General features: G+C 34.6%; 5 protein-coding genes across 7 annotated transcripts; 2 read left to right on the top strand and 3 right to left on the bottom strand.

Moving 5' to 3' along the window:
- The first annotated feature begins 5,489 nt into the window (after positions 1-5,489).
- Positions 5,490-6,690, top strand: LOC7496098 (protein CYSTEINE-RICH TRANSMEMBRANE MODULE 12). Its single transcript, XM_002308868.4, has 3 exons — positions 5,490-5,813; positions 5,889-5,973; positions 6,507-6,690. Exons 1-3 carry the CDS (start codon positions 5,660-5,662, stop codon positions 6,550-6,552), a joined length of 285 nt encoding a protein of 94 aa, XP_002308904.4. The 5' UTR covers positions 5,490-5,659; the 3' UTR covers positions 6,553-6,690.
- A 456-nt stretch (positions 6,691-7,146) lies between these two features.
- LOC7496097 (L-galactono-1,4-lactone dehydrogenase, mitochondrial) lies at positions 7,147-9,469 on the bottom strand. 2 transcript variants are annotated; one of them, XM_024604138.2, is made up of 5 exons: positions 9,032-9,469; positions 8,397-8,810; positions 8,274-8,306; positions 7,836-7,976; positions 7,147-7,667 (listed from the first exon to the last, which is right to left on the bottom strand). In XM_024604138.2, exons 2-5 carry the CDS (start codon positions 8,547-8,549, stop codon positions 7,407-7,409), a joined length of 588 nt encoding a protein of 195 aa, XP_024459906.2. In that variant the 5' UTR covers positions 8,550-8,810; positions 9,032-9,469; the 3' UTR covers positions 7,147-7,406. The 2 variants fall into 2 exon arrangements, with proteins under 2 accessions (XP_024459906.2, XP_024459907.2); XM_024604139.2 differs by lacking the exon at positions 8,274-8,306.
- A 144-nt stretch (positions 9,470-9,613) lies between these two features.
- On the bottom strand, positions 9,614-12,074 carry LOC112328018 (uncharacterized). Its single transcript, XM_024604137.2, has 3 exons — positions 11,685-12,074; positions 10,725-10,989; positions 9,614-10,083 (listed from the first exon to the last, which is right to left on the bottom strand). The coding sequence occupies exons 1-3, from the start codon at positions 11,941-11,943 to the stop codon at positions 9,849-9,851; spliced, it is 759 nt and encodes a 252-aa protein (XP_024459905.1). The 5' UTR covers positions 11,944-12,074; the 3' UTR covers positions 9,614-9,848.
- Positions 12,075-13,098: 1,024 nt separating this feature from the next.
- LOC7496096 (lycopene beta cyclase, chloroplastic/chromoplastic) lies at positions 13,099-15,319 on the top strand. Its single transcript, XM_002308867.4, has 2 exons — positions 13,099-13,314; positions 13,511-15,319. Exon 2 carries the CDS (start codon positions 13,629-13,631, stop codon positions 15,141-15,143), a length of 1,515 nt encoding a protein of 504 aa, XP_002308903.3. The 5' UTR covers positions 13,099-13,314; positions 13,511-13,628; the 3' UTR covers positions 15,144-15,319.
- Positions 15,320-18,259: 2,940 nt separating this feature from the next.
- Positions 18,260-20,971, bottom strand: LOC18109204 (UPF0481 protein At3g47200). Of its 2 annotated transcripts, none has more exons than XM_024593177.2 (2): positions 20,818-20,971; positions 18,260-19,869 (listed from the first exon to the last, which is right to left on the bottom strand). In XM_024593177.2, the coding sequence occupies exons 1-2, from the start codon at positions 20,884-20,886 to the stop codon at positions 18,493-18,495; spliced, it is 1,446 nt and encodes a 481-aa protein (XP_024448945.1). In that variant the 5' UTR covers positions 20,887-20,971; the 3' UTR covers positions 18,260-18,492. The 2 variants fall into 2 exon arrangements, with proteins under 2 accessions (XP_024448945.1, XP_024448944.1); XM_024593176.2 differs by having other exon boundaries at positions 18,260-19,872; positions 20,818-20,961.
- Positions 20,972-22,356: the final 1,385 nt, after the last annotated feature.

The following is a 22,356-nucleotide window of genomic DNA, read 5'->3' as shown; positions in this document are numbered from 1 at the left end:
CCAAATAAGGAATGGAGAGAGACGAGTTTCTAATTTTATAGTTAGTGATGATAGCGATCATAGCATTCAATTTACTAGAAGAGCACTATAATTCTTTATGTTACTTAGTAGTTTAATTACTTTTGGCATTATATTAAAAGAATTACTCGTTGATTATTTATGATGCAAATGCTATTTATAATCTTAAGATAAAGAACTCGTATGCGATGGCATGTATTGTTCGAATAATTGCTAGCTAGAAGTGGAAGCTGGTAAAATAAAAACAGTTGTGATGCAGGATTTGAGCACATACATATCACATCTTACTTTTTAATTGGTTGTTACTTTGTATTAACCATTGTCAGCTAGTTAAATAATTAATTTATATATTATTCTTATATATAAGTCGTATTGTTCCTTTACACTCTTTATCCCAAGTAAAGTAAAAATAATTTTTTGTACGAAAATAATCTATAAACAAACTTTCTACGTTATATTTTCATATAAAAAGACATGTCAAGATCGATATAAATCATAAAATTAATATGAATCTATAAATTATAAACTGATTTATTTGTGTGAAAAAATTTATCTGTATAATCTTACACACACACGCACAGATATATATATATATATATATATATATATATATATATATATATATATATATATATATTAAGTAGACATGAAGCTATATATATTGAAAACCGACAAATGTTTGATCATCATACATGTTGAGTAGCATATCTGGAGACATATACAGTAATGAAAACACCTTTTATAACGTCAAATCTCTAGCCAGCCAGCCAGCGTCTTCCTGAATTATTTTCGATTTGATAGAAAATAAAAATAATTTTAGATACATAGTTATCGGGTCTGAGAAGCAAATATAGTGATCAATTAACTGAAGTCTAGTTTTAAACCATTTTATTATTATTATTATTATTATTATTATTATTATTTAATTAAGTGATATTATTTTAAAATAAATTTAAGTTAGACTCTCAAATTAATCCAAACAACTAATTATGACACGAGTTTTAGAAACCAGCTTTATTGTTTTTTTGTAATTAAAATTAGATGAATATTCCAAAGAAAACAATAGGATGCATGATAGACATGACCTGATTTCATCTTATTTGAAACACCATCTTAACGAGGGTTCATGAAGGGAAAACAGTAGGATCATAAGCAAGTTTGTAGGACACCATGGGTCCAGGTTTATGTGCTCGAAGGAAGCAATAATGATGCATAAAAGTTGAAGAATAAGAAGAAAAGAAACAGTAATCAGACCGTGTATTGAGTTTTCTAAGGTCCCCATTTGTTAGCTCAAGAATCATGGAAAATAATATTCGGATTCATGTTGTATGTATGGCAATTTTTGGAGTTCTTTTTAAGAGAAAACCTTGCCAGATCATGTCATCTTCCATGTTGAATTGAGGAAAGGGTTTAATTAATTGAAAGCTAATGCTGGAGGACTAATGACGACTTAATGAAAAATTGACAGAAAGTATATTACAGAAAGATACATTCTTCTAATTCAAGAAAGCAAAATAAACACTATTTTAATAATATTTTTACGCACATCAAGATTAATTTTTTTTTCCTAATCAAATCTTAAACAACTCATTGAATTCATATTCATATCCATGTATAACAAAAGTATGATCTTGATTATTTTTTTTATGGTAATATTTTTTGAATTCAAAAGCAAAATTAATAACGCAGGGAACAAAACTTATTTACCATCGAAACCAAGATTTTAAGGATGGTTAATTAAATAAAATAATACCCTAATTTGATTCTCAAGGCAGAATTTTCGAAGCCTTAATGATAGCAGATATGATGCTACTTTCTAGAGATTTAGTCCCTGATGGAACATCAGACAAGGAAGATAAAGATAACTGAAAGGCATGTGTATCTTGTGATCAAAGGAAGCCAAAATGAGGGGACAATATTTGAGCAAGTACTCCATTGATGTTGAAAGAGCATAGATTATTTCCAAAACCCATATAAATATTGATCGGGACACATGAACAAACGTCTTCTGAGGGATATGTAAGTGCAAGCCTTCAATGCTAGCCTACTCTAGCATGGCAATAACCCAATAATTCAAATTCCGAGAGGGTACTTCAATTAGTTAGACCTTGAGTTTGTTCTCTAAAAATCACCAGTTTGAATGTTACAAATCTCAGGGTTACTGGAAAATTACCTTATCGTTAATTTTAGAAGCTCGGGGGATTAATTGAGGTGAATGTAAATTAGCCCGGACACCCATAGTTATAAATATAAAAAAAACCCAATAATTCAGCCCTATTTTGTTTTAGGGCAACAAGGAAACAAAATTACCAAGCTGACATACTAAAAAATAGTAGCTAGATTTTTTTCATTAGCATGGGTATCCAAGACGTCTCAAGCTACCGCTATGGTGGAGCGACTTGGCTCGAGAAATTCATGCTTGAGGCTTAAACTGACTAGATTTTAATTTGATCAGGATGAGCCAAGCCTGATCAATCCAATTGGTTAACTAGTAATTTGATTTCTTGAGTATAATAAATAGTTCAGGTATATGTTGAAAAATAAAATAAAATAAAAAATAAAACCCATTACATGCAATGTTTAACATGACCAATAAAATTAGGATTAATCCATGAATTCCAAGCCCATTTAAGGGGTAAGTCAAGGTAGATCCAACATTCAAATGATGAAGCTAAGTTGCTCAGCCCAGCTGTGAACTAAATAAAATTTAAGGTTGTCAATTCCGTTTTGGTAGGTGTTTTGTTTTTTTAATTGGAATAAAATATTTCAGTTTCGAAGCATTTCAGCGTGCCGTTTCGGGATTGTACTATTCATATATATATATATATATATATATATATATAATTCAACAAACATAATTCAAATTCAAAATAAATTAATTATAACTTATGCAATACAAACACAAAGTCAAACAAATATAATTTCAAAATTTAAAATATTCTTAAATAGTTAAGAGTAAATAGAACTTTAACTTAAAGTAATTCAACTAAACAAAATACCAATTTGATTTAATGGCTTTTCAAGCCCGAAACAGAACATGTAAAATGAAACCGGAACATTCCGGCCGAAATTTATTCGGAAAATGCGGAACGGACCAAGATTTGAAATGAGATGAAAATTGTTCCGTTTTTTAAATTGATATGAAATGTTTCGACCATTTCGGACGAAACGAAACAGAATTAACAACCTTGATAATATTAGAGCACATGAACGTACATAGAATTGGTATTTAATTCAGTAGGTATCCTACGCTTGTTTTGGGGTGGGTTAATTTTTTTATAATGTAAAAAAGAGATGTTTAGGTAATAATAGCTCAAGTCAATACAGGTTAACTCGAATAACATGTGATATGAAATATGAGATCAATGATAAAATTAAAAAAAATAATTCTAATATCAAATGATGAAATTAAAAAAAAAAGGCTAGAAAAAAAATATTTGATTCAACACGGGTCAACTTGGTCAACTTGCCACTTGTGACATAAGATCAGGATAAGAAAATCAGATTTAAAAAAAAAAAGACCTAGCAAAAAAGACCAAAGCTAAATAAAAAAATGCTAAAAAAACACAGGTTAATCCGGGTTAACTTGACTAACTTGAACTCAGGATGACCCTATAGAAAGAAAAATGAAAAAAATCACAAAGCTCAGGAGTCAAATGATTTCATAAAAAAATAAAAAAAAAACTTGAGTCAACTCGACTAACCCGCTACCAGAGATATAAGATCTAGATAAACTCACAAAAGAAAAGTGGAACAAATAACGAAGCTCAAGGCCTGATAATTTAATGTCAAAAGATGAAATTGAAAAAAAAAATAACAATCAAAATAATGATGACCAAATTTTGTATAAAAACCAAATGAAAAATAATAATTAGGGGTTATATTGAAAAATAAAATAAATTAAGAAAATAATAATCAAAAGAATGAAGACCAAAATTGGATAAAAAAACTAAAATAAATAAAATGAAGAGGGGGAAAACCCTAGTTATAAAACACGACCTGACCAGGCGGGTCGATCCGGGACCCAGTCGACCCGGTGGCTGGATCGGTCCGGGTTTAATAAAAGACCGGTCGGGGCAACAGCCTAGCAAAACCCGGTTGACCTGGCAGGTTAACCCATGACCCTGGCGAACTCGGACGAGACTCGTTTTTTTTTTTTTTTCAAATGTAGGATTTGAAACCCATTAGTATATATAATCTATGTTCCCAAGAAAAAATTATGTTTTTTCAATGTGAGATAAAAAAGTTTTTGGTTTAAATACTTCAACTTAAATGAATAATATAGTATCTTTTCAATGTGAGATTTGAAACCCTTTCGTATATATACTCTATGAGTCTATGTTCCCATGAAAAAAATTATATTTTTTTTAATGTGGGTTTTGAAACTCATTAGTATATATACTCTATATTTCCAAGAAAAAAAATTATTTCTTCAATGTGGGATAATTTTTTTTTAAAATATTATTTTAAACTTCATTATTTACAATATGTATAGTTTATATTTATATGGATTTTTTCTTAATTTTTTCACATAAAATATTAAAGTTTTAAATATATTTTTTTAATTTTTCCAGATTGATCCGGGTTGACCCATAAAACCCGGGACCTGGCCCCTTGACCGGGTCAACCCCTGGGCCGGGTTTAATAACTATGGGGAAAAATGAAAAGGATAAAACATAAAAAAATAAACAATCAAAAGAATACAAATCAAATTGGATTAAACACTAAATGAAGTAAAATGCATTGGAATGAAATTGAAAACAATTTAAACTTTAAAAAACATTAAAAACAAAACAAATAATAAAAAAAAAATATGGACTAAAATCGATAGAAATTGAAACCGGAGAACACAAATAATTTTTGGAAGAGCTTACATCAATTTCTAGGCTAAGGGAAAGAAAAGTGAGAGGAAAAGAAAAAAAATGATCACCATCTTTGTTGTGAACACGCGATCTACCATCGTGAAAATGACAAAGCGCCGCTCCAAATATATCATGGATGACTAATTTTGATAATCAGAAAGCCCCACACGAGCCGCCAAAATGATACCGAGCTATCATGCGTGAGCAACTTTTTTTTTTTTTTTTAATAATATTAAAATTTTGACAATTACCAGATAGCCTTTGCAACATTGTCAACACCGTGTGTTCTTTCGGTGTTTTGAATATGAAATAATAGAGAGGAAGAACATATTCTTTGAAGAAAGAATTAGAAGGCTAGTGTAACTGATCCTCATATTCTCTTATGAAACAAGTAAAGAATCCATGGCTTTTTGTTGGAATTGTAATCTCATGAGCTGGAAAAACTTTGTTCCCCATCAATTTAGATGCTTCATCTTTTCATTCAAGCATCCTTTTCTATAGAGTAAACATGTACAGAGTGTAAACATGATAGGAAAAAGGGGGCAATAGTTATCTACTTATCAGGCTCTAAGACAATCCATCTCCCAGAATGAGGTTCTCCAATATATTCCTAGGCATCAAGGCCTTACTTTATCCACAAAGAAAAGAGTTGGGTGGCGTTGAATTTAATGGATTTGGAATCTTTGATTACTGCCCAAAGAAAAAGCAACATCAGGAATCAATCGTGCCAGCCAAAGTAAGCTTACTTATCTACCCTATTTTACTGCATATGCTGGGCAATGCATGAGTCTATATATACAACCAACTGTCAAATCTCCATCAAGTATATTTGCATACTCGATACATCAGTTGCTCAAAGAGACAGAACAAGTTCCCTTTGTTTTTGTGTCAAAATGCCTGGCTTAGAGACTCAAGAGAACAAGCCTCCAGCAGGTTTGTCAGCTTTCTTTCTAGATTTCTTTAGACTTGAAATTCTTCAAAACTAACTTCTCGTTCTCATGTTCAAAGGATACCCAATTGACACTCCCACCACTGGGAAGAAATGCTTCCCTCGCACAAAAAAGAAGGGAGAAAGAGGCTTTATCGAGGGATGGTAAGTCATGCAAGCTGATTATGGAAGTGTTCATAAACTTCTCTGTATAAGCAATCTTGCAAACAATTAGATAACTAATGGTTTATAACCATCCCTTAAACAAGAGTAAATTGCTGTTTAGTTCCTAGGTTTTCAACGAGATGATCGCCCGTCATGTTTGAAAACCAATAACATAGTCCCTTGACTTTCCTTGACTATTGTCTTGTTAAAGATCTTTTGGTTTGTTCTTAATCTCAAATGTACCATTTAAAGATATTCCTAGATAAAAATCTAAACAGTGAGAGTTTAGAGAAAAACCAACCTGACTTTTCAAAAAGGTGAGTGGATGAAAGTCAAGGAACCAGGTTATAGGTTTTCAAATATAAAGGACTAAGAACTGTGTTCAAAACTCAGGAACTAAGAATCAGTTGCTCACTGAAGAAAGCACTAACAACTCAGTCAGTCCTCCTAACTTTAAGTCCATCACTAACAACTTCTACTATTTCTAATCCTATTGCTAATCCATTTTTTTTGGGGGGTTCTTATTTGTGCAGCCTCTTCGCTCTATGTTGCTGTTGGATCTGTGAAATGTGCTGCTAGATTGTGATCCAAATAGCGAAACTTCTGTACTGGATGTGTTGTCTTTGATTTTCCTGCTTTTCTGTGTGATCATTTATTGTAAAAAAAGTGAGAGATTTTATTAAAACGTCTTCAAACAGCCTGTAAGGTATTTCATTATTTGTCTCCTCATACAGTCATATACTCTGCCTTTTTTTCGACTTTTCTACCGATTTTCATTTCGTTCCGTGTTTTTCATCATTTCCACCTACCCTATGTCTCTAAGAGTGGGTTCTGTAGTCTGGATCAATTCCTAAGAGTGAGAATAGAACCCAAGCAAAGAAGAGTGAGAACACATAGAACTCATGAAGACCAAACCCTCCAAAAGCCATTATTATTATTATTATTATTATTATTTTTGCCTAGGGATCAGTAACCTTCCATGGCACCAAGCTCGGAAATGCACTAGTGAAATCTGTCTCAGAAAATAATTGGAGACAAGCAAAAACTACGAGATTAATACTTCAAACCGATTTCTGAGAAGCAGTCCTTATTTGTCTTCCAATTTACCTTTTATGATTTCAGAAAAACATGGTTTTAAGGTAGCAAGATACCATGCAAATAGCCACCAGGGACTGAAATAAACCTCTATGGTGATTTTGATTTAAATCATCTGAGGTTCGAAAACAGTCAACAGCTACTGCTAAGATTAGGAAGCTGTAATAAAAAAAAATAATACAACATGTAATCTTTATTCCTAAACTTCATTTTCCCATTCGTGAAAGAAAATTCATCATCGATCAGAGGCCAGATGGCTTTCTTGTAGGGTGAGCTTCATAAATATAACATGTTATTCTATATTGCCAGTTCTCTCAAGTTGGTGTGCAGTCAGGTATTTATGCTGAAGCTCCAAGCAGATTGACTAAAAGACAATACATATGATGTATCCAAAAATAAAAAGGATACGAAAGAATAAAATGACTAACCAACCACGGAAGGATGCTTTTCCATTTGTTTCCGAAGATGGGATCCAGCATGTTGTTAGAAAGGATCCTGTTGGGGTCCAATTCTTTCCTTGCCTTGTTATATGCATCCACAGGAAAGCGCTTTCTTAACCTTGCTTGAAGAGCTGCAAGCTCATCCTTGTCCTTCGGAACCTGCAAATATTTTGTGAGGTTTAAGCAAGGATGCACTGAATTTCAATGAGAATGAATCAGTGAAGAAAATTTTCCATTTGATGCCACCACCCAGAATAAAGCACGAGTACTGTACTGGATAAGTTAAAAAATTGAACATAAGATGAGATGCAAGATATTTATCAGTACCTCAATTTTAGCCCAAAGTTTATAAGCGGAATACTTATCCCACAACTCTGCCTGAGTCAGATGCCTGTAGTGGAAGAACTCATCTGTGATTTCCTTTCTTTGGCGGGCAACCGTTGTAGGAAGATGCATGATTATACCAACCTGAGAGATAAGCAAAAAGTGTTTGAGCATGCTTACAGTGGTGAACCACCAATCAAAGCTGAATACTGAGCAACCATAAAAAACACAACATGGAAACTAAGAACAGATTGATGCATCCGGCCTATGTTTCAAACACAAGTTGACGATTCTTTAGAAGCAGATAAAAATTGAACAAAATTTTAAGTACTGAAGGGACAACAAATTTTTTGTCTTGCAGAATGGATGTACATAAGAGGGACGGGCATTTCAAATCAGAACTAAATGAAATTTCCAGATCTCTAGAATTATATAACTTACAAGTTTGGAGCATGGAAAGTACACCTGGACTTCCTGATTGAAAATTTGATGGACACCACAACGTTTTCACAATATATACCGAATCCAAGGAATTCAATAAAGTGAAAGGTGCACTGAAATTACCCACGAGAATATATCATCCTCTGCTGAGCTTGAAGCTGGGCTCATGGAGCTCTGGCTGCAAGCTGTCCATCGCTGCTCCATGGGAGCAGGTGGAGGCATCTCTTCTTTCTCTATGAGCTGCTTCAGCTCCTCTATGAATTCAAGGTCTTTCATGCTTGGCTTGGCAAGGTTACCAACAGGAAAACAAGTTTCTGAGAACCACTGTTGGTCCCCGCAATCAAAGCCCAAAATTTCATCACTCCATCCCACCCTGTATCCTTCTGACGTCCTTCAGGACTCAGCCTCAGCACGATTGACCCTTACAACATGGTCTTTGTTGAGAGGATCAACAGCAAGCAGTTTATCTCTTAACTCTGTGAATGAAAGCTCATTTATGCTGGTTCATTATCATCAGATGATTTAGAAGCAGCAATCCTGCAAGTGACAACGTATAATTAACTGACATATCTATCAACAACGTAACAGAAATTGTTAATGAGTGGATAGATTGCAAAAAAGATGACAGAAAATAGCATCAATTCCAAAGCTTAAATATACTACACCATAAAAATACCAAAGTAAATTAGAGATTTATAAGCAAGCTAGGAAAATATGACTGCAACATAATGGCTACATCAGTTCAAGAAGGCATTTACCTGTACTTTTCAAGTGAGTCCTTGTAGAGGTCACGAGCATGTTGTAGTGCTTCATACACAGTATATTTGGGTTTGGGGGGACCTTTCCATTTCGAGACAGGGTTGCACGCCACAGCCACAACGGCGTCTGCATATGGAATATGTAGTTTTCTTTTTTTTTTAAAAAAAAAAACGAAGTTAGGTTAACCCAAGGCATCCCACCCAATCCAGTCGAGTTGTACAACTATGTGACTAAGGTTTCCTCAACAATCAACGTTGGCCGTTAAATTCTGGCATTATCATCCCAGCAAAGTATTTGTCGGATCATTATTATATTAGCTTTTCCCTGGACCTGGATGGTCTTTCTTATGGACCATTTTGAACCAAGTGCCCCAGTTGATTCTTATAATAGATTTTTTTTCCCTGGAGTGCCAGAAAGCTTGATAATTCATGCCATTTCTGTCACTAGGCAACCATTTGAATTTGCCTATCCTTTCTTTGATGGGGTTAAATCTGTTATCATGCTTCAATGAATCGATGTGAATGTTGCAACCTGATCTACTAGATGGGTACACAAGAAAGATAATCATATCAACAGAGCAATAGACGAGGAAAACTGACTTGCATACCTAGGGTAGAGCTACAAATAGTATACAGTCCTTCACTGCTAAGACATCGCTTAATTTTCCTGTTCAAGCATCTAGTCCAGCTGAACAACAGGAAGCTAGACATAACACAACATTAGATTGTTCTGTACAGTTCTTTCTTTCATATGATAAGTCACCACCAAACAACCTTGAACATAATTAAAAAGGATCGGGGTAATATCAAGGTGAATCTAAGATGCAAATTCCCTTGATGACCATCTCTCTTCATACCTCCCAAATGAGTAGGCTGTCATAGGCATCTCACTTAAGTGAAAAGGGTCTGGTTCGATGCCATAATCTGTCAGGGGTCTGTTCTCAAGAATATTGTCATGATTTTGCACGAATTCAGGGATCTCAATCTCTCCTTTCTTAATGTCTTCCCAAAGGTACTGAAGGCGGCTCACATACTTGATCTTCCAATATAATCTACAATTAGTGCCAAAAAAAGAAGAGAAGAAGCACGTGAATAAATCAGAAGAACAAATCCAGAATTTCATTGCAATTCATACGCTTAAAACCGAACATAAGCCATGGCCAAGTATGGTTGTTGGATAAGAAGTTGCAATATCTTGTCCAAATCCTATAGTGACTTTTCATTAACTTTTACACATAGGAATGCTTGCATTACAAATGAAAGGCATGTGAACTGCAGTTCTTGCAATTGAAAACAACTGCAATGAGGATCTATCAGCTGATGCCCATTCCATGATGCCGACATTGAATTATGTAATCAAATGAATATATTTTGTCTAACAAGAGATCTTCAACTTAACAACTTATAAAACCACAGCAACTTATGGTATGATTACAAAAGCAACTCTTCGACAACTAATAAACTTGAATTATCCAATATCACTTCAGCACATTGCATATTTAACTCTAAATGCTGCTAGAAGCCACTCTTCCCACTTCTATATATCCTGGTATACTTTTAGACTTTAAAGACATCTTCAACAAGGTAGATGAGTTATCTGATTGTTTATGTTTCACTACAAGTTATATACCATAGTTGGCCCAAGTATTTTAGTTTATTGCTGCATAGATCTTAATATCAAGAAAGCACTCACCCTCCACTCAAGAAGAATCGACCAAGGGTTGCAAAGACAAGCCTTGAGCGTAGCCCTGGGTGAATGAAGTACACAGTTTGAAGCCTATCCTTGATGCCAGCAGGAAGCTCTTCATAAATCCACCTCAAGATAGTTACACCTGGTGAATTGTCCTCCTTTTGCACAGTACTGTGCATGTAAACAATGCAGAGAGGTCCCTCAGGTAACTCACTACATATTTTATGGAAAATATACTTCTTCAGTCGCTCCCCACTCACAACTTGAGCTGCATACCACAAAAAAGCACATGAAACAGAATAAAAATGACAATCAAATCAAAATAACATTCTGCGAGAGAGTAAATTTCTCCAGTATAACCCTTAAAGAAAAAAATCTGGCTTCCACTAGATATTTAATGTCAATCATGTGAGCCAATATCTCTCAATTCTCTTCTTAAAAACTGAAAGACACTAACTTTGAGCATATTTGAGCTTAGCTAACTAAAAAAACCAGTCATTATTGGAGTTACTGACACATTCTGTCCAAAAAACATAACTTTGATGACGAGACTCAAGTAGAGACACACGGTATCATCAAACAAAACCACATCATTCTAGGATAGGCAGAATTAAGGCAAAAAAGAAACAGTGAAGTAGCTGATTCCCAGATACCTAGAAGTGAAACTTCCACTACTAATAAGTTGAAACAATACTAGTGAAAACCATCATCTTGCACTTTTACAGTTAGAATAGAAGACATAACCCTCTACATAAAGTTGCAAAATTTTCTCATAATAACACAAACAGTAAAAGGGAAACAAAGCCATCAATCAATCTTATAACAACCTCAAACAAAACAAGACAGAACCCATTAACAAAAGACATTAAAAATCACCAAACACTCACAAATAAGCACTCAAAACCAAGAAAATAAACAAACTTTTCAGAAGGGTAAGACAGACTGCGTCATTGTTATCATTACCAGGAAAGTACTTGCCAACAATACGAAAGACACGGTTTCCAGACTTATCAGAACCTTGAAGGGTAAAGAACTGCAAGAGATCAAGATCAGAGAAATCTTCATCTGAAATAAAATCCTGACAGCAATCGTGCCAGTTTTCAGGTTCTGGGTTTTCTTGATTTTGTTCCCTTTCTTTGTTTGTGAGAAAGGGTCTAGCATCTATGCCTAAATCTGATGCTAACACAAATACTGAGAAATCGTCGCTTGATGAGGTTGCCATGCCTAAATTGATGACCTACTTGGGTCTTGGAGTGGCTCTGGTTTTGTTGTTTTGGGGTTTGACCTGTTTGGTACTGGGAGAGTGAAAGGATAAGCTACAAAGCCTCTTACTTTAGCATTTTTTTTTTATTATATATATATATATATATATATATATATATATATATATATATATATATATATAGTACTGAGGGATTTGTTGAGTGCTGAAGGGATTTTGTGAATTAGTTAGCTTAGATTTTTGTTTCATATATGAAAATAGGTTGCTGTATAGTTGGTAGACGTTCGGCACTGTTCGGGAATCGGTGCCACCTTCCATAAAATTTTATTTTTTTTAAATTTTATTTTTATATATATTTTTAGATTATTTTAATATACTAATATTAAAAATAATTTTTTAAAATTAAAAAAATATTATTTTAATATATTTCTAAATAAAAAACACTATAAAAAACAACTACTACAACACTTTCAAACACAATCAAAACCATATATCTCTAATAAATTAATGTACAATTGTTTTTATTAAAATGATGTTTTTTTTTTAAATTTTTTTAACTTAATTATGTTTAGATTTGGTTTAATTAAATCAATTAAATAATCAAAAATTTAATTAAATATGATTTGGTTTAATTAAAAATATGATTCAAATTAGAATTTATATCCAGAATTTTCTGGATTAACTTGTCGATTCGACCGTCCTCATGTATAAATGATATTTATTTGGAGAACAAGTAGATTGGGTCAAAATATCTCTTCAAGTCTTTTTTAGTTTTTTCCTGTTACCACTTACCATTTATTTATATAATAATATCACATTTTTCAAACGATGTTTAACTTGAGAAAACATAAAAAAAAATGAAAAAAAAAAAAACCTTCCTAAGCCACACGACGGGACGGGTCATAGCTTGTTTGACAATTCAGTTATGAATGTTTTTCAAATAATTTTTCATATTAAAATATATGTTAATAATATTTTTTTATTTTTTAAAAATTATTTTTAATATTAACACATCAAAATAATTCAAAACATATAAATTATATTAAATTTTAATAAAAAAAAATTTTAAATTTTTTAAAAACATGAATTTAACCACTTTCCAAAGATTCCTAAATTTCCTTGGATTTTTTTTTGCATATGTAGTGGCGTCTCATGTTCACACACGTTGTCTGGTCATTGTCTGAATGGCAATTGGGGAACCCTTTAGATAAGCCATAGCATCATCCACTGTATATTTCTTCTATTTTCTCCGGATTTTGTCACTCAAGAAAAGATAAAAGGAAAAAAGAAAAAGAGAGATTGAAAAAGTATAAAAAGTTTTAATGACACTCTTTTGAGCTCCAAGAAACGATGTTTTTTTCCCTTTTTTTGGTAAGCCATTAACTCTGAACCTTATGTTCTTGTTACTAATATTCTTGATTATCCAAGATACTTGAAGAATCTTTGATTTGTTGTTCTTTATATATTGCTGTAGTTTTTGTTACTAGTTGGTGATAATTTGAGTCCATGTAAGAACCCAGTTGCTGGTTTTTGTTTAATTTTGATAATAGTGTATTGGTTTTTCCAGGGATTGGCATCTCAGTTTGGAACTGAGAGATTCTTGAAGGCAGCCTTGAGTTTTTAGAAACTTGTAGGGACCCAGTTGGGATTTTGGAGGGGTATTTGATAGGTATAGTAGAAGAGCTATGGATACTTTGTTGAAAACACATAACAAGATTGAATTTTTGCCTCAATTTCATGGGTTTTCGGAGAAAGTGAGTAATTCGAGCTCCGTAAAGATTCAAATCCAGGAACTTAGGTTTGGTCCCAAAAAGTTTTTTTCAAAAGTGGGGAGGAATGGTTGTGTTGAGGCTAGTAGTAGTGCACTTTTGGAGCTTGTACCAGAAACCAAGAAGGAAAATCTTGAGTTTGATCTTCCTATGTATGACCCATCGAAAGGCCTTGTAGTTGACCTTGCAGTTGTGGGGGGAGGTCCTGCAGGGCTTGCTGTTGCTCAGCAAGTTTCGGAGGCAGGGCTCTCGGTTTGTTCGATTGATCCATCTCCTCAGTTGATTTGGCCTAATAATTATGGTGTTTGGGTTGATGAATTTGATGCCATGGGTTTGCTTGACTGCCTTGATACCACTTGGTCTGGTGCTGTTGTCTATGTTAATGACAAGACAAAAAAAGATCTTGATAGGCCTTATGGGAGGGTTAATAGGAAGCAGCTGAAGTCCAAAATGTTACAGAAATGCATATCCAATGGTGTTAAGTTTCACCAAGCTAAAGTTATCAAGGTTATTCATGAGGAGTCCAAATCTCTATTGATTTGCAATGATGGTGTCACAATCCAAGCTGTCGTGGTTCTTGATGCAACTGGTTTTTCTAGATGCCTTGTTCAATATGACAAGCCATATAATCCAGGTTACCAAGTGGCTTATGGAATTTTGGCAGAGGTAGAAGAGCACCCGTTTGATGTTGATAAGATGGTTTTTATGGATTGGAGAGATTCACATCTGAACAACAATCTGGAACTAAAAGAGAGAAACAGCAAGACCCCTACTTTCCTCTACGCAATGCCCTTTTCATCGGACAGGATATTTCTGGAAGAAACTTCCCTCGTAGCTAGGCCTGGAGTACCCATGAAAGATATACAGGAAAGGATGGTGGCCAGATTAAGGCACCTAGGTATAAAAGTGAAAAGCATAGAGGAAGATGAGCGTTGTGTCATTCCAATGGGGGGACCACTTCCTGTGCTCCCTCAAAGAGTAGTTGGAATTGGTGGTACAGCCGGTATGGTGCACCCTTCAACTGGGTATATGGTAGCAAGAACTCTAGCAGCTGCTCCGATTGTTGCTAATTCTATCGTTCAGTATCTTGGTTCTGATAGAAGCTTTTCAGGAAGTGAGTTATCAGCTAAAGTTTGGAAAGATTTATGGCCCGTCGAGAGGAGGAGACAAAGAGAGTTCTTCTGTTTTGGTATGGATATTTTGCTTAAGCTTGATTTACCTGCCACAAGAAGATTTTTTGATGCATTTTTTGATCTGGAACCTCATTATTGGCACGGATTCCTATCATCTCGACTGTTTCTACCTGAGCTTGTACTTTTTGGGCTTTCACTGTTCTCCCATGCTTCTAATACTTCTAGGTTAGAGATTATGGCAAAGGGAACTCTTCCTTTGGTTAATATGACCAACAATTTAATACAGGACAGAGAATAGATGACTTGGAGTCAATTGTCTTCTAAATATGTTGCATCTACATACTGAAATTTCTGTGCTATTCCCTATAATTGTGAATAGAGCACTATGAACCACCTGTTATTTTCTTGTATGTTAACTACGTATCCAATCCATAGCTCACACACACTCGTTTCTTGTGGGTGCAAAGTGCAGTAGATTCATTGGTGTGCTCTTGTTTGTCCAAAAGTACATTTCTAAATCATTTTGTTGATTGATGCCCTGCGTTGTACAGAATAAATTCAGTTCTTTACTTGATTACCATTCATTCACTTAGAACTCCTGTTGGATGCTTCTTGAAATTCAGTTAATAATGCCTGAAAAACGAGTTATATCTGCAAGACAATTCTATGAAAACCAGGGATGATATGTTAATGAACGGATTGAAGTGATTATTACCACTAAGAAGCTGTGATGCAGGGAATACATGCCTCCCTGAGCTTGAACTATCTCTTTCCTGGGATGTAGTATTGCTATCTAAAACTTCTGTTTCTGGTACAACTTCACAGTGGAAAGGATGATTCTGATGCGGAAATTATGATTGTTCACTATGGTCTTGTTAGGCTGTTTTTGGATGTAAAATAAATTTTGTTGACGTGATGGAGATGGTGAATGAATTAAAGAATAGGGAAGTTTCATGGATTGAAATTATAAACCATGTTGCATATACTGGCATTCATTTGTTACAGGTGAAGGACATGTATGAAGTATGAACACCACCACTTTGAGAAATCAATAGATCTTCAGTTAGATACGCATGTTGTTTCACACATTCAGACAGGTACCATGAATGAAACATCCTCTGACTACAAACATTTGCTAATACAATGATGAAAATGGAATCAAATGGGTGATGGATTCCAGAAAGGGCCTATGCCAAAAGTATGGATTTTCTGTTGGGTTGTAAGACATTACAGCGTACGAAGCCTGAATGAAACTCAAAACAAAGTCCCAGAGTTGCACCAACTATAGCAAGGAAAGTCCATGGGTTACACTGTAACAGTTCTCAATGCCCTGATTCGCCTAGGACTTAATTTTCACTGTTAACAGACTCGAATTGCCTATATCAATCATAGTTTCATCATTACGCCCTTTTGAATTCCTCTATCTCGTTTTTAATCTTGATGAACATGTATTCTTTGTCTAAGCTATTTTCTTTGATGAAGAGACCTGCGAGTCTAAGCTTCAGCTTCTCAGCATCGTTTTGAGTTGGAATAACCATGATGGATAGGATCAATTGCGATAAACATAGGTTCATAGTACTTCTTGAAGTTCTTCTCGCGTGGCATCAATTAATGGAACCTTTTGTGTCTTTGGTTTGGTTTCTTGTATGTGCAAACCCTCGAAATTAAGTGGCATCCTCCAAGGTCTTCAACTTATTCTGCAAACTGCTGCTCACATGAGATCTCTCTTTTTCGTGGATTGTGATGTTCACCTGTCAGGTTGCCCCCTCAACATATATATTGGCCATCGGCAGATTCTCTACTTGCAACCGTCCCAGCACTAGGGGTGAGCAATATGGCAGTATAAACTAGGATGTGGTGATAAAATCAAGTGTATTGCGCGCAGTTGTGACTACAATCTTGGCTTTCTACTTCCAGAATCTGTGGCTTGGCACTGCACATAGAAAGTTGAGCTTGATTATCTCGCTTTCATTTATCTTCATTAAGGCGTCATGTTTCGCATCCTATCTGCATATGCTTTACGTAAGACAATTTTCTTCTCTTTCTGTTTGTGTATTCCAAATTTGTTTAGTATCCTTTTCTTTCCTAAATCATTGTTGATTAAACTGGTTCCTGGTGTTTAGGATGATCAAAATTTGTATGCATGCACTTTCAAACCTTCAGCTTGATCGATGGTTTGATCAACGAACCGCATGTTTGGTGCCCGCAGAGGGTTGGCGACACAGTTCATACTTGCATTTACACGTTGTTAGTGGTAGGAGGATGGCAATCTCTGTGGACCTTGGAATGGCGCAACAGATATTAAAGGTGAGCAAAATAACCAGATTATTTAGAATATCGGTAAAAACTGATTTGCTTGAAATTAACCGAATCAAACGGTTTTCTGAATTTGTTACATAACGTGGTTAGGAGATTTTAACAAAAAAAAATTTCTATTCAATTTAGGTTTTAAATTTTAGAAACAGAAAAAACCAACCCAATAAATGTATATCGAATGCCAAGACTATATATTGTTACAGAGTAATATAAAACTATTTTTAAGGTTTTATCTAACAGTTTAAACTATTAAATTGAAAAAAAAATCTAACAAGATATTAGAACCTTGTTGACCAAGTGGTCATGAATTTATATTATTCACCATCTCCATTTTATACGATAAAAATTAAGTACAAGATAGTGTAGTGTATGTACAAGTTTTAAATTCAAAAAGTTTTTTCTTGACCATTTTTTATCTGAACAAAATCAATGACAGAAAAAAATAGCCCAACTTTTTTACTTTTAGCTTATTTAAACCTATTTGGTTTTAATAAAAACAAAGTCAAACTGGTTTATTTAAACTTTTTCAGTTTAAATAATAGCAAACTCTAATTAAATCAAACCAAATTGTTTGATTTTTATTTTAATTCAATTTAATTTAGTTAAAAATCTTAAAAGAAACTCAGTTTGGTTGGGTTTTTTTATTTATAAACCAAACTGGTTTGAGTTAATGCTCACCCCATTAGATGGAAACAATAATATTACTAAATTAGATAATTGAGATTGAGTTTCATTTGATAGTGGATGACACATTTTGTGAGATGTAATCTAACAAGTGATGAACCAATGACTAAATCTAATTAGTAATTAGATTTTGAATCACTTTAAGTAAATTAATTTAGTGATTAAATAGCAAAAAGATTAACAAGATTAAAAAAGAAAAAAAATATTATCAAATAATCTACATTGCTAAAGTACTTATTTATTTGGGAATTTCATTCCTAATCATAATATCTTTTTCCTCAATTTTTTTTATTATTATTATTTTTTTTTTGTTAAGAATTACACTATTCAACACTGGTTTATAAATTTTAAATCAAAGATATACAGACTAATTTGATAAAAATTAAATCAGATGCATGAGCGAAACTATAACAATTATTTTTGAACCACATAAACAGGTTTTTATTTGACAAAGATAGGGAAATCATATAAGAGGTACAGAATGAATACATGACAGTCACACTCTAGTTAACTTAAAGAAAATCACACACAAGCACACACGTAGTATCATACTGAGGGACGTCTCAGGTACCATTAAAAAACCTACATGGAATTTAGGATTTGAAAATTGGAAGCTGTCGCATGCATCATCAACTCCGAAGGGAATCTTACTGGTTACCTGGGTATAGTGTTTTATAGGTCTGGATGAAGGTAAGTACGAGGGCAAAGATTGCACCGAAAAATGCCAAAAAGGTCCAAGGGCTGCTAAAATGATCATTCAACCACTCTGCTGCCCATTTCTTGATGACATTCTTGCAATGCTTCTCAATACTGGATTTAACATTACCGTAAGCATTAGGGTCGAACACCATGAAACTGGAAATTTCATTGAAGAGATCTGCAACCTCTTGGTCGCTTCCAAGAACATTGGATAATATGCCCTTTTTCCGCAGTTCTTTCACATCTTCAGGGTGATCAATCAATGAGTCCATGAAGTATACGTAAGAAGTGACCCCAAACCCCTCAGCTGGTCCAGGGCATGCTTCATGGGCCATCAGGTTTAAAAGCAAGGACTTAGTACTGTCGTCTATGACTATTCGAGGAAGTGTGACTGTTCCGCCACGCATTGTTGATTTGTATAGGATATCTGTGTACATATCAGTCTTGCTTGGCATGAAGTGGATTCCCACCGACTTCAGCTCCATGACAGAACGATACGAGGACCATTGACCATCACCCTTTAGAGAGAGATTTTCTTGGCCTCTTGATCCCCCCATGAATCGGTTGTGAAAAAAGTCAAGAAGATGGACTGGTTGAGGTATTTCACCTGGTACTTGAGGTATTTCACCTGGTTGATTGTTCATCTTTGGTGCTGGTCGCCATGACCAAAATCTGCAATCCAAGCCCTTTCCATTCTCCTTGTCTCTACTTTTATCTCTGGGAAGTCCACGAACATCGTCCATGAAATCTTCCATCAGCTTCTTTCCTTCGGCATCACCAAACCGTAAGCTCATCAACGACTTAAGAACTTCGTAAGGGATTTGGTTCTCTAGTAAGAACAAGTCACGTTTAACAAAATAAGCAAGAACTCGATTACTTAGCTTCAGATTCTGAAAATCGTGCAAGAAGCAGAAGATAAATTGGAGAATGAAGCAACCATCAAGGAGCATCATCTCCGTGAATGCCTTGTCACCCAAGTCTTTTGTTGAACGTTCATCATAGCATTTCTTTGCAGAGACGGCCAATTCTTCCACTTTACTGTACAAGACTTCCCTGGTTTTCCCACTCTCGTTGGCAAACTGTTGCACCATTTCATTCTTGAGGCTCTGCATCTCAGCAAGCTCATGATTAGGATCATCGTTGTGGTGGTAAGGACCAATAGATACCACAAGGGGATTGTAGCAATCCTCGTTGCTGGATGGATTCCTACGAAATATCCTCGGAACCCTGTGACATATCTTAGAACTTTCCTCTTGTCCAACTTGAATAGTATGTTGTCGTGATATTCTTATTCCACAACGCCCCGACAAAGCAAAGCCTTCTATCTGCTTTGATACACAAATAATATATATGACTCTATAAAATAGAACACACAAGGGCTAGTCTCAAAAAGATGATGTCCCTCTAGTCAGATTCCAAGGATTTTAGCTTTCTTGGAAGCAAGTTTAATTTTATGCTGCTAAATATATGCCTTTTGTCACTATATTGGATTCTCTAAATCACTTTACCCACGAATATTAAAACACATCGATCGTGCTTCACAACCTGTATAAAGTTTTGAGTTTGAGTGTGGGGTTAATTTAATCACTTTTATCTGCCATGTATATAACGTCATCTTTTCCAGACATTTCAAGTATGGCGGTATAAACCATAGTTATAAAACACAACCTGATAATTGACCCGATAAAATGACCGGGTCATGAGTCTTGTGAGTCAACCTGGGTTAACCCAGGTCAACTCAGATAAAAAACCAAGACAATCACCGGCCACTTTCTCGCCAATTTGCACCCGAAAGTGTTTGTTTAATTGTAAATGCAAAAGGTTAGCCATAGGATGTTAAATCCAGTTATTTCTCTGCGTTGAATCTAATGCAGGGATTTTTTTAGGAAGGCTAAAATATAAAGACCCCTTGACCATGGGTCCTTGTACATTGTGAAAGGCAGCGCTCCTAACATTCTTATGCTCCAGTTCTTCATAAAAACAGTTTCTATGGGTGCCTGTTGCTAGACGCAGGCTTTTACGAAAACATTCTCTACGGTTTTGTAGAATGAAAGGTGATCAAAAGGCTACCTTTCAAGTTTCAGATCTAGCTCCCTCTGTATTTTTCCGTTCCTTTTTGGCTGACAAACAAGAATAATTTCTTGTTCTTGATGCATTGCAAATTCAATTGGCCTTGATGCAAATACAAGTAAATCCTAAACAAACACTCTGGGCAGAGTCTTGAAAATTGCAGGGGCAAGAAAGATTTAAATCACAGCATTCATGTTTCTTACCTGGGATTCAGTTGCAAATGCCGCCTTTAATAGAGGCTCTAGATCATAGGACTTCTTCATCTCTGACATACTGATTCACCACTGAACGGCTGTGGCTTTCTTCTTCTACTCGGCCGAAATTAGGGTAGAATACATTGTTATTGTGTGTGTGTGTGTCTGTATATATATATATATATGCCGGGTCTCGCCTGGGTCGACCGGGTCATGGATCGACCGGGCAAGTCGACCGGATCTTACCGGTTTTATATATTTTCCTATCTTTCACTTAACTCGGATTAGTCTAGTTATCAGGTCGATTGCCGGATCAGTCCGGATTTAATATCTAAGGTATAAACTAGCTAATTTAAAAAAAAAAAAATCATCATTTGGAAATTAGAAGCTGAAAAATCACATATTAATGAAGTAATATAGAATAATTTTCATAAAAAAAATATAAAAATAAAAGCAAGTGTTGTAACCCAATTTTGGATTCACCAAGATTTTCTTGAATGTTATTTTATTTATATTATTATTTATAAAAATCCAAAAAAATTAAGAAAAAGTTTAAAATTCAAAAATATATTTTTCTCGAGTCAACCGCATCTTTCCATAAAAACCGATTCCACCAGGTTAATATAGGTCAAACCATGTCGACCAGGGTAAAAAATGAGTTTTCAGGCCATTTCAGGTCAAAACTGTCATTTTTTATCAAAACCGAGTCCACCGGGTCAATACGGGTCAAACCATGTCGACCAGGGTAAAAAATGAGTTTTCGGGCCGTTTCGGGTTAAAACCGTCATTTTCGGTCAAAACCGATTCCACCGGGTTAAACCATGTCGACCAGGGTAAAAAATGAGTTTTTAGGCCGTTTCGGGTCAAAACCGTCATTTTCGATCAAAACCGAGTCCACCGGGTCAATACGGGTCCAACCATGTTGACCGGGATAAAAAATGAGTTTCAGGCTATTTTGGGTCAAAACTGTTATTTTTGGTCAAAACCCGATCCACCGGGTTGATAGTCATCGAAAGTTTTTTTTTAGTGTTTCAACATAATTTTCGGTCATTAAAATTGATTTTTAACGGTTGAATCGGACTTTTTCTAATACTGATTTGAGTTTTTAGTTTTATCTATATAAATATTTATTAGTATATATAATAAAACAAAATCAATAATGCAGAAATTTATCATAGTAGGTGGGGTAGTTGTATCGATTGTAGGCGGAGTAGCTGTGACAATAAAATTTTTCTTTAAAGCATATCCGTGCCACCTGTATTAGATTTTGATGTCTCCTGTATAATTTTTGTTCATTAAAATTGATTTTTAGTGGTTGAATCAGATTTTTTCTAATATTGATTTAAGTTTTTAATTTTATTTATATAAATATTTATTATTATATATAATAAAACAAAATTAATAATACAGAAATTTATTATAGTACCAATGGCAGGCGGAGTAGCTGTGACAATAAATTTTTTCTTTAAAGCAGATCTGTGGCACCTGCATTAGATTTTGATATCCCCTGTATAGATTTTGATGTTCCCTGTATAGCCACTGACAATT

The sequence above is a fragment of the Populus trichocarpa genome, chromosome 6 (genome assembly GCF_000002775.5).
Source record: "Populus trichocarpa isolate Nisqually-1 chromosome 6, P.trichocarpa_v4.1, whole genome shotgun sequence".
Classification (NCBI taxonomy): Eukaryota; Viridiplantae; Streptophyta; class Magnoliopsida; order Malpighiales; family Salicaceae; genus Populus; species Populus trichocarpa.
The sequence above is the reverse complement of the archived record's forward strand: the minus strand, read 5'-3'. Positions and strand labels throughout refer to the sequence as shown.

Coding starts and splice junctions, on each gene's coding strand:
- LOC7496098 (XM_002308868.4), top strand. CDS start 5,660: ATGCATGAGTCTATATATACAACCAACTGTCAAATCTCCATCAAGTAT. Junction 5,814..5,888: donor AGAGAACAAGCCTCCAGCAG/GTTTGTCAGCTT, acceptor TCATGTTCAAAG/GATACCCAATTGACACTCCC. Junction 5,974..6,506: donor AGAGGCTTTATCGAGGGATG/GTAAGTCATGCA, acceptor TTATTTGTGCAG/CCTCTTCGCTCTATGTTGCT.
- LOC7496097 (XM_024604138.2), bottom strand. CDS start 8,549: ATGAAAGACCTTGAATTCATAGAGGAGCTGAAGCAGCTCATAGAGAAA. Junction 8,307..8,396: donor AGGATGATATATTCTCGTGG/GTAATTTCAGTG, acceptor ATTTTCAATCAG/GAAGTCCAGGTGTACTTTCC. Junction 7,977..8,273: donor ACTTTCCATGCTCCAAACTT/GTAAGTTATATA, acceptor CTTATCTCTCAG/GTTGGTATAATCATGCATCT.
- LOC112328018 (XM_024604137.2), bottom strand. CDS start 11,943: ATGGCAACCTCATCAAGCGACGATTTCTCAGTATTTGTGTTAGCATCA. Junction 10,990..11,684: donor TGTTGGCAAGTACTTTCCTG/GTAATGATAACA, acceptor TGTGGTATGCAG/CTCAAGTTGTGAGTGGGGAG. Junction 10,084..10,724: donor CGATTCTTCTTGAGTGGAGG/GTGAGTGCTTTC, acceptor CACTAATTGTAG/ATTATATTGGAAGATCAAGT.
- LOC7496096 (XM_002308867.4), top strand. CDS start 13,629: ATGGATACTTTGTTGAAAACACATAACAAGATTGAATTTTTGCCTCAA.
- LOC18109204 (XM_024593176.2), bottom strand. CDS start 20,886: ATGTCAGAGATGAAGAAGTCCTATGATCTAGAGCCTCTATTAAAGGCG. Junction 19,873..20,817: donor CATTTGCAACTGAATCCCAG/GTAAGAAACATG, acceptor TGTGTATCAAAG/CAGATAGAAGGCTTTGCTTT.